Here is an 11,195-nt window from a genome sequence, read left to right on the forward strand (position 1 = left end):
ATTTTAATCCTTTGTGAGCCGTTCATTGCATGAACTCAGCTGTCGACATTCGATATATGCTGGTGAATTTAATTGCACTTGTAGATCATGTGGTGGTATTGCTGCTTCATCCTAGGATAAAAGTCAGGTTCCCGGAGTGGATCTCTTTGTTCACATATTCAACTCTGGGTTTCAGAAGCTACTGACTCTGATTTTCTAAACTCTGACAACATCCTGTGGAGATGCAAAGGGGTAGTTAGTGCAAGGAAATAGTATTCTGGCCTAATAGCAAGGGATTGTTCCCTGTTCCTGTTAACTTGTCTACAGAGAGCCATTCGAGTCCGCAGCCATTCAATGGAAACCATGGTGGGGAGTCAGAAGAAACATCACAGTGGAGGGATCCCAGGGAGCCTGAGTGGAGGAATCACCCACAACAGTGGTGAAATAACAAAGACCACCTTCTCGGTGAGTACAGCACATCTGCTGAGACACAGTCACTCTTGCGAGATTGGAGGCGCAAGCGGTGAGAAAAGACATATATTGGACTGTCGGCAATCTGTCAGAAATGATGTGCCGAGTCTTCATTTATTCACTCTCTAATTTAAGGTTTCCTGTGCCAGTAATACATTTTAATGTTTTTAGATGGTCTCTTTCTATAAGTCTATAATATATAATTAAACAATTGTTCTATGTAAAGTAAATAAGGTTTTTAAAATGTTTTAAGAAGCTTCACTTAAAAATATATTAAAATGCAGAGCCCCCCGGACCGGTGGCCAGGACCCATGCAGTGAGTGCCACTGAAAATCAGCTCACGTTCCACCTTCGGCACATGTGCCATAGGTTGCCTACCCCGGTCTAGTCTAGCCTTTCTTTCCTGCACAGTACTGTTCCCTGCAGTATATGGAAGTATGCTCTAGTGTGGATAAAGCCTGGATCGGGTGACAAGAGACCTGGGGGACTGTCCCTAGCTCTGCCACTAACCTACTGTGTGACCTTGGACAAGTCACTTCACCGCTCTGTGCCCTTGTTTATCCTCTCAGTCCCATCCTTTGTCCATCTTGTCTAATGAGATTGTAAATGCCTCAGAACAGGGACTATTACTTAATATATGATTGTGTAGCGCCTGGTACGCTGGGATCCTGGTCTCTGTCAGGGCTTGTAGGTGATGCCACAATCGTGTATATTGCCTAGTGTTGTAATCAGTTCAGGTTTAAATATCTCAAGTGACAGGGCTTCCACCACTCTCTTGGGGAGACTCTTCCAAAAGCTTATAGCTGTTGGTGCAGATTTACAAATGTTAGGTGCATAACTCCCATTGATAGTGTACCGATAGTCAGTGGGAATTAGGTGCCTAACTTGCACAGGTGCTTCAGTAAACCTCCCAGGCAACTCTCTATGCATTTAGATGCCTAAATATCTTTGTCGGTCTGGCCCATCCTCATTAGGATTTCTTCTCTTTATTCAGACCTAATTTTCCTTTTCTTGTCACTTGATTAGTCTTTGTTATACCCCCTTGAATGACCCTAAACAACTCCTCTCCTTTCTATATGCTTCAAATCCTTTATCCTTGGGCTATCCTGTCCTCTTACAATCTTTGGTTATCCAAGCTATACATCTCCCTAAAACTCTGTAGGCAGAAATATTCGTAGAAAAGGTGTATTAATGAATGTGAACTTGGTTTGCAAGGCTGGTGTAAGACATCATGTGGCAATTTTCTAGCCAGTTGTGCGTAGTAAGGATGAGGACGAGATCTGTGTGGCAGATTGAAATGCTTTGCTTGTTTTGGACCAAAGTTTATTCCGTTGTCTTTGGGGGAATTATAACTTTCAGATTGTCTTCCCAGATGTTTTAATCTGTTTTGGGAATGGCTTGAAATATGTTGTAGATCTTCACGCTGAGGAAAAAAATGCACAGCTGGAAATAAGTGTCTGGAGTAATTTTCATCTTGGCTATGGCCAGAGGAAGATCCTGGAGAGGAATATTTTTGTTGTATTTGAAATTGGAACATTTTGTTTTTCAGCCTCCTGTAGCCGCAGCAACAGCCAAGAACCAGTCAAGGAGTCCTATTAAGCGACGGTCGGGGTTGTTCCCCCGCCTGCACACTGGATCAGAAAGCCAATCAGAAAGCAGGACGAGATGGTAAGCACTGAAGTGCAGCAGTAGTAATTGTTTTGTCTGAGGCCTTGTCTTGACTAGGAAAAGAGAGCAGGCTTGTTATCCTGTAACCCCACCATGACTTTGCCCTTAGCATAGACACTTTTTAACTCATGTTAGGTGACTGGGGCTGACCCTAGGCTCCCCTCATTGGTTGACCACATCGAGCTAAGTGTTATTCTTTGCCTATACGAGGGGCAAAGTCATGGATGAAGTTGTGGTAGCTAACAGAAGTTGGCTAACACTTCATCATCTCTGACCTTTTTTCCTAGTCAAGACAAGGCCTAAGATCTCAAGGGCTTCCTGCCTTCCCCATGAATCTCCACACCTTGCTAGCTCTAAAAGCAGTGTTATTGTAGTTCATCTGATTAAAGGTGAGATGCCAAAGTTTGGCTAAAAGTTAAAATAAAAAAAAGTAAAATAAACAAAAACTTGCTTGAGCGATTCCAGACGAGGGGGAAATGACATGAATGCTCTTGCTTAGAAAGGGTATTTAGGCTGTAAATCGACACTGGTCTCTATGTCAGAGTGAGTGATATGACCAGCACTGCACACAGATGGGCTTAGAATAGAACGAATCCAAGCATGGAGCTGACCTGATTAAAACTAGGGTCAGGTTTTTTAATATGATTCTATTTGTACTATAGAACACAGAGACTCAGGTGGGCCAGATTTTGATCAGAACTTGTGCAAAGTTCAAGAGGGTTTGGCTCTAAGATGCTGACTCAGCCCATTCTAGAAAGAAGGTCCAGACCCAAAGTTTAGGTTAGGATCCAAACTTCCCCAAAGTTTTTGACGGGTTGTAACCTGGGGTCCTTGCCAGCAGACACCTTGTTTGAAGAGGAGACTCCTCTACCTACCTAAACCATGCATCAGTTTGGCCAGCACTATAGAAACTATTGTTTGGTGCTAGAGACTTTGCATACTGTTGTCATTTGCTAGGCAAGATAGCAAACATCTTCTCTGCCACAAGTCAGGTGCCAGGATCCCTTATAAGTGGGTTTCGTGTCAGGCGTCTGGTCCTGAGTCAGCAATTGTTGCTCTGCTGGATTTACGTTGTCTAATAGAGAGCAGAATTTGGCCAACTGTTTCTTGTCTCTTGTATAATTCGCCCAATCTGTTCTTTGCCCCTCAGTGACAGTGTCTCGGGAACGCAGAAAACACCAGACGGGGGACATTCTTCTCAAGACATGAAATCGGAAACCTCATCTAACCCTAGCTCTCCTGAAATATGCCCCAACAAAGAAAGGTAAAGAGAAAAAGCTGGAGTGTGGAAAAGAGAAGACTGAGAGGGGACATGATAGCAGTTTTCAGGTATCTAAAAGGGTGTCATCAGGAGGAGGGAGCAAACTTGTTCACCTTAGCCTCCAATGAAAGAACAAGAAGCAATGGGCTTAAACTGCAGCAAGGGAGATTTAGGTTGCACATTAGGAAAAAGTTCCTAACTGTCAGGGTAGTTAAACACTGGAATAGATTGCCTAGGGAGGTTGTGGAACCTCCATCTCTGGAGATATTTAAGAGTAAGTTAGATAAATGTCTATCAGGGATGGTCTAGACAGTATTTGGTCCTGCCATGAGGGCAGGGGACTGGACTCGATGACCTCTCGAGGTCCCTTCCAGTCCTTGAGTCTATGAGTTGGTGCAGCATAGTTCTCCTTAATGCTGGAGTTCATACCAATGCAGTTCAGTAAGGGGCCTACAGACAACCACGCGAGAGGAAAGTTCAGTTGTATAACTCACTTACAGCAAACCTACCACTGTATCTTTCTTTAAATAAGATTTGGTATTGAGGAAAAAACAACAAAAGCAGGCATCTCCCTCGCTTGTGTGAAAATATCTGTAATCCTCTCATGAACTCTTACTAAAAAATAACCAACAACCAGTATTTTGCAGATATTGTCCAAAACACCACAGCATTGCAATAAAAGCATTGTATAGGACTGTTACTGCAGAATATCTAAAAGGTGAGGCTAGTAGGAATCTGTGGAAAACAGAAGAGAAATCAATAGAAATATTTAGTGTTCTGGTTAGCATTTAGGGAATTAACATGGGCCATTTGTTTCTGTTAGTCTTATACACCAGTCACTTAACTTCCTGGTTTTTTTTTTAATGATTATGTATAGTTTTAAAAACTCCAGGCCAAAATAATCCCTGCTGTAATTCCATTGCAGTCAGGGAATTGAATCAAGGATAAACATCTCCCACTAGCCTTAAGCATGAAGCTGTCTGTGCTATAATCATTTGTTTTCTTCTTGTTTGCTTGCTAGGCCATTTATTAAATTGAAAGAGAATGGAAGATCAAACATCTCACGCTCTTCATCAAGTACCAGCAGCTTTGGTAGCACGGCAGGGGAGAGCGAAACCTTGGAAGAATACGACAGCGTGGTAGGTATTGAAATACCACCACACTTGTATACAGTAGGGCCTGCTTCTGATCCTCCTTACGCTTGTCTAAGTCCATTGACTCCAATTGAGTTACACCTGATTTACACTAGTGTACGTTCAGAATTAGACCCATAATAGCTATACATTTATCTAAGCAGCCTCATGTCATGGATCTTACTGCAGGGCTTTTATTTATCTTTAGCCATCACTGAGTTTCCATCATCTCAATTAACTAAAAATTCTATAGCAGTTCTCACCCTAACTTCAGGATAGCGTCCGCTGGTCGCCAGTGCAGTAAAATGATGAGGCACAACTAAGGGTATGTCTACACTGCAGTCATGGGGTGTGACTGCTGCTAATGTAGACACACCGGGGTAGACTGAATTTAGCTAGTTTGGGCACTGGGATAGTGAACCCCGGTAGCATGCACTTTAACTGATTGCAGCATATAGCTAGAACTAGAAATCCTGCTGGTAATGACATTTACAGTGGAAATGAAGCTATAGCTGTGGCTTTTCTCTCCCCCTTCGTATTTACATTGTACTCATCACCCCGGTAGCTAAGTGCCTAGAAGTATCATTCCCTTCATGTTATTGATGGGGGAACTGAGGCACAGGGGAGGGAAGTGATTTTTCAGATGTCACATGGTGAACTTGTGGCAGGGCCAAGCATATAATGATCCGAGTTTCCTCACTCGGATCATTCCTGCATGTTCCCAGTCCTAGGGGCCTTGCTGCCATGATGAGGCAGCATCAGTGGCTGCGTGGTGGTAACAGTCTGTGTTCTGTCATGTGACTCAGCTGTTCCGTTTTCAAAGGAGCTTACAAGATTCCATTCATTAGACCAGGAGTGGCCAACCTGCACCTGAGGAGGAGCCAGAATTTACCCAATGTACATTGCCAAAGAGCCACAGTAATATGTCGGCAACCCCCCATCAACTCCTCCCTCCCACCAGCAGCCTCGCTGATCAGTGCCTCCTGCTCCCTCCCTGCATTTCACAATCAGCTGTTTCATGGCGTGCAGGAGGCTCTGGGAGGGAGGAGCGAGGGCATGGCAGGCTCAGGGGAGGAGGCGGGTTGGGATGGGGGCAGAGCCAGGAGTCGAGCAGTGAGCACTCCCCTCAGCTCCAGCACATTGGAAAGTTGGTGCCTGTAGCTCCAGCCCCGGAGTCGGTGCCTATACAAGGAGGCCCATAACTTCTGAAGAGCCGCATGTGGCTCCGAAGCCACAGGTTAGCCACCCCTGCATTAGACTGATTAAAAACAAAACAAAAATCCTACAGCCCTTCCTGACGTTGAGGTTAATGGGACTACTCAAAGGAATTCAGGCTGCAGGACTGGGCCTGAATTTGATCTCACTTGCACTGGTTTGGCCTCTCCTCACTGAATTCACACCTGATACACATACACAAGAGGGGAATTGAATCTACGGTGTGCAAAAGTCCTTATTGCAGCTTGTGGGGACATTGCTGTGCAAGCGTAAGCCCCAGCAGGCTTTGCTCCATCTACACCACCTTTCCCAAGAACCTTGCTCTTCCCACCTGGGCTCTCGGACCAGAGCCTCTGCTGAGCAGAGATGCAGTGCAATAGAAATAGAACACCACTGACGAAAGTTCTCCATAAAAAGGTCTTTGCTCAATCTCTGGCTACAGGGCAGCCAGCCATCCACAGCTTCGCCTTTCAAACAGGACGTGTTTGTCTACGGCTCTTCTCCCAGCAACGAGAATCCAAGCATGGCAGCTGCTGCTACACCGGTGATCATGAGCAGGAGTCCCACAGGTGTGTAGGATGGGGTGGCAGCGCGTGAATGGGACAGACACTTGTATCTGTTGGGCTAATGTACAAATGTCTCTCTAGAAGGTCAATTCACTAAGCACCTCCCATGGAACGAAACCCAACTATCTGGCTCCACTTTAGTCTTCTAATAAGGTTCTTATGCTGCCCTTTCACCATAGAGCCTGAGCACCTGAAGTGCATTAAGCAACATGACTACACATCCATCAGGTGGTGTTTGTTCTCTGATCCTCTCTCCAGAGAGAGGTGTGTGTGTAGTGGAGGATGTTTCAGTAGGGTTTGTTTTGAGGTTTCTTTGGTCTCTGGACAGAAATTGTCCCAGAGGAGATGGCAAACAGGTTGCCATTGGATCCCCTAGAAACACCACGATCCATTCAGCACTGGCATGGGGGAACAGACTGGCACAGGCCCGCCCATTCTTTTGAAACCCAGCAAAGGCGGCCACCGGTCTCCCCAGCATCTATTGCCTTTTGTTTTCCAGGGCCCCGGCAGCACTGGGAAATTATCTTCTGTGAGGAAAAATCTGCCCTAGTCTGAGCTGTGCGATAGCGCTGCTGGCAGTACATTGAAACAGAACCCACAAAACAATGAGCCAAATTACTTCAGCCGTTCTCCCCTCAGCCAGCCATTAATCGCCAGTGAATATTTTATTGCCAGTCACTGTTACTGAGAGCCCTATTCTTCAACGCCTGCTCCTACGAAAATTCAACTGAAATCAATGGGCCAATTCACATGAATAAGTACTACTTGATGTGTGAGGGTTGCAGAATTGGACCCTTCCTTGGGGCTTGATTTGGCAACCCTTATTCACATTAGAAAATACTCCCATTGAAGTCAATAAATGGAGACAGCGAGCTTGACTCTCTCAACATGACTAAGGATTGCAGACTGGGGCCCAGGACGCCCAAACCAAAATCTGTTGAAGTCAATGGGCACCTTTTTATGGTTGTCTTTTCAGGCCCCCCACCACTCCCAGTTCAGCAGATGCACTTTACCAAGTGCTTGACTGTAAACACATATGTAATCCTATATATATATATATGCAGTAATGAATTTAGACTTGTGCTCAAGTCCCATTGGCTCCAATGGGCTTTGAATCAGTCCCTCAAAAATTAGACAGAATGACTCATTCTGATCCATAGAAGCCTGATGGCGCTATCAGCAATCATATTACACTTTAGGCTATGTTTCTGCTGCAGGTGGGAGAGCTCCTCCCAGCCCAGGTAGAGTCACACTAGCGGGGATTGAGCCAGCATGCTAAAAACAGCAGTGTGGACATTGTGGCATGGGCTCTCAAACCCATCCATTCCCTTAGGTTTGAGAGCCCAAGTTGCAATGTTCATATGGCCGTTTTTAGCATACGAGCCCAAGCTCTCTCCCACCTGAAGTGTAGGCATACCCTCATTGGCCTGTGCAGAAGCAGCCTCGGAAAGTGAATGAAATGCTAACGTCTTCCTACAATCTTGGCCTGAAAGGTATCTTGCAGACAAGTCCCGGTCAGCATAGTATCCATTTAGCAGACTTTGTATTTTTTATGTTTATATTCTGCACAGGGAATTTATTTCTCTCTTATAACTAAAGCGTATCAGTGTTTGTTGTTGGTTTGTTTCCTTCTCAATGGACTGGCAACTGGAGTAGTCTTTGAAACCTACATATGAGGTCACTGGCTCCATGGAATATGCTGTGATTCAGAACATAACCAGTAACTAAGACGTTTCCTTTGGGCATGATTCTGTCAGGCTTATGTTGAGCTGAAGCTCGCTCTGCCACTAGTTCCACTCATTTCAATAGAACCGCTAGCAAAAATAAGGCACTACTCACAGTAAGTAAGGGTGACAGAATGGGAACCTTTGTTAATTCATTAAAATGATGACAATAATACCATTCTGTTCTGGAAGGTTTTGTGTGTGCAGACAAAGAGTTCGGGACTTCAGCGACATATTCTCCTCACACATAGACCTACCACTGTTTTAAATTTCATTCCCCTTAAAGAGTGTGGGAGGAAATGATACCAGTGCAAAATGCATAATGGGAAGTTATGAGTTAAGAGTATTAGCTCTTGGCTAAACAGCCATCTCAGTTTAATTTGTTCACAAACTGGTAACAGGGAACGGCTGTAAAAGGAGGATGAAGTGGAAAATTTGAGGGAAACTTTAGCTTTACCCATGTGCCCATCACACGCCCTCCTCCTCCTCCTCATTCTTCCCAGTTACTTCTGTCAACATTAAAACAGCCATTCTCTGTGTTTAAAATTTGTATTTCATATTTGTCCTCTTAGCAAACTGAAACCCATGCCATGCATTTCCTAGATCGGTCATATATTAGTCTTTTTGGTGACATTTTTCTCAGAAATATTATGGGATATAATTAAGCATCAATTTACACCATTCAAGATATTACTTAATATGGAAGTTTTGCAAAACCTTCAGAAAAAATGAAATAATTGATAAAATCAGTGAGAAGCCATTCAAGTGACTGGCTGGTTGGGCTGGTCTAGGTGCAGTCAAGATTACAGCTTAAACAAACATTTATTGATTTTTGATTTTTTTTGTTTGTTTTCTGACAGATATAAAGAGCAGAAACTCTCCGAGGTCCAATCTAAAGTTTCGCTTCGATAAGCTTAGCCATGCCAGTTCCAGCACGGTATGTATCTGTTATCGTAACCAGACAGTGTACGATGCATAGGCTCACACACTGAACATGTTACAGCTCCAGCTGTCCACTATGTCTGAGCTATGCTTGGGCTAGAGAATAGCAGCCACTGGGAGCCAATTGCAGCTCCCTGACCCTCAGCAGCAGGCAAGTGGGGGTCCTACTCTAGCTTCTGTAAACAACTTTACACCTGTGGAGAATCAGGTACAGCAGTTCAATGCCCTGGGATACCTTGACTCCCTCCTTCATGCCAGGTGTAGAAGGGACAGCTAGTGCGAGAGGCAGTGGAGTGTTCCCAGAGCACAATGTTACTCTAGCAGACCAGAGACTGCAGCCCTATGTCTAAGGGTCTAACTCTGGTAGGATATCTCACAACAGCACACAGAGCGGAAAGACCACCACCACCACCAAACCTACAGAGGGGGCAACTCGCTGGTTGCTCCAGAACAGAACCTGAAAAGAGAAGTTCTAGTCTGAGGCCAAGGAATGAGCATGGTTCTGTGTGTAAGCCCCATAACAAAAGGTACGGGGTCTCATATACACACACCTCCTCTGGCGTGCCGCCCCCTAAATTACATATGCTCCTAGCACGTTAAGTCTCTTACAGTGGGTTCCCAGAGGCAGCATCATACATGCCAGTGTTGACACACACCAGCCCAGGAAATGCCAATGCCAGTCACCAGAGCATGGCACTCCCAAATAGACGACTTAGTTTCTTCTGGGCTCAGTTGTGCAAAACGGGTACAATGTTGCTTTTATGGAAAGGAAAAGGGAGGGCAGAAAAAGGGATTGGGAGAAGCAGAAGGACTGTTGATGGCCAGTCCCTGGGCAATATCCGCAGGGGTACCTGTCCAAATGCTTCCAAATTGTGCAGAAGTTGTCTTTGTAAACATTTCATCAGCATTTTTTCTGTTATTTTTTTCACCCACTCTGATACTAGCGATGTGAATCTAATTTCTGACCTTCCCACAGGCCTGTTCTGGAGGCCTGTTAGGGACAATTGTAGATCAAGTTAAGAAATACAGGAGGTGCAGGGTAAAAAGCTTTTTACACACAGTTGTCCCTTTATTTGTATGAAAAAAAAATCTGTGTTCTGCTTTTTTCACCTTTTATATAGAGTCACTAGCAGGCAACAGACAACATGAACTTGTAAAAGGTAAGTGTTTTGTAAGATGATTGGGCCATTCCCCTCCAATGCAATTATAGTACATTGCTTTGGGTTTTATCTAGCATAGTTTTAAGAGTCCCAGTGGGGCTTCTATCATTCCCTTTTGGGGCAATTGTTCGGTAGGCTAATAGATCTCACTGTGGCAAGGTCTACGGTTTTAGCTGCTGCATTGTTTTTTAGAGGAGGGGGTTAGAATTTTTACAGTGAGAATAAGGATACGTTTTGTTCATGCTCATAACTGGAAAAAAAAACAGGCTGAATAAATTGCTCAAACATCCCCCCCTGCAAAAAAAAATTTGGGCAGAGCTCATGCATGGAACTATTCAGCTCATCAGGTATGTTTTACAAGCATTTAAACATGGAATTGCAATGGGAACTGTTTTGAAACCCTTAGCAGTTTTTCAACTAATGGCTGCGATTATCTGGAGTGGGGAGGATCGGGGGCGGGTCTCAGTCTAGTTCTAAATAGACACGTGTCCACAGCAGAAAATGCCTCCATCAGAACTGGCAACAACTCTGTTTCATCAGAGAAATGCAGAAGTTTGAGTCTGGATATTCTTCTGGCTTACACGTGGCTCCCTCCAAGTCAAGGTTGAAATACACTGATGAGGCACACAGAGAAGCTTGCAAGACCAATGTTTTTATTGCAGGTCTTGTGACAGTTGTGGCTTCTCTTAAGGCCCCAGCTCTTGGGAGTCCTGTTGTTTCACAAAAACCTCAGCTTTCATTCAATTAAAAAAAAGTTTCTAGCTCTCATAGTTGTGGTGAACAGACTCAAACCCCAGAAGTATCCCACACTGTATAATTTTTTTAAAATCAGGCAATTTTTAAGCCAATCTCCTGTTTTGTGTGTGCTGACTTATGAGTTTTCAGTACTTACGGTTGGCAGTGCTGCAACCTCTAACTCTTCTGTGGCTTCAGAGGGAGATGGAGTGGCTAGCACCTGTGAAAAATCTGGCCTTCCACGTTAAGAGCTATCACTACCTTCAGCAAGTAATATGGGCCTGCTCCAAAGCCCGCTGACCTCAACTGAAAGATTCCAGTTGGCTTTGGATCAGACCAGA

At 44.5% G+C, this 11,195-nt stretch overlaps 1 protein-coding gene across 6 annotated transcripts in view; it reads left to right on the forward strand.

The window, feature by feature from the left end:
- Positions 1–11,195, forward strand: part of RAP1GAP2 (RAP1 GTPase activating protein 2) — a 241,162-nt gene that overhangs the window by 220,550 nt on the left and 9,417 nt on the right. For all 6 annotated transcript variants that reach the window (XM_030536311.1, XM_030536309.1, XM_030536310.1 and 3 more), the window contains 7 exons: positions 307–444; positions 2,000–2,118; positions 3,269–3,382; positions 4,401–4,518; positions 6,170–6,296; positions 8,878–8,954; positions 10,081–10,119. In XM_030536311.1, coding sequence (XP_030392171.1) covers positions 307–444; positions 2,000–2,118; positions 3,269–3,382; positions 4,401–4,518; positions 6,170–6,296; positions 8,878–8,954; positions 10,081–10,089 — 702 coding nt within the window. In that variant the 3' untranslated portion in view covers positions 10,090–10,119. The remainder of the gene's footprint in view (positions 1–306; positions 445–1,999; positions 2,119–3,268; positions 3,383–4,400; positions 4,519–6,169; positions 6,297–8,877; positions 8,955–10,080; positions 10,120–11,195) is intronic.

Source organism: Gopherus evgoodei, chromosome 17 (assembly GCF_007399415.2).
Source record: "Gopherus evgoodei ecotype Sinaloan lineage chromosome 17, rGopEvg1_v1.p, whole genome shotgun sequence".
In the NCBI taxonomy this organism is placed as follows: Eukaryota; Metazoa; Chordata; order Testudines; family Testudinidae; genus Gopherus; species Gopherus evgoodei.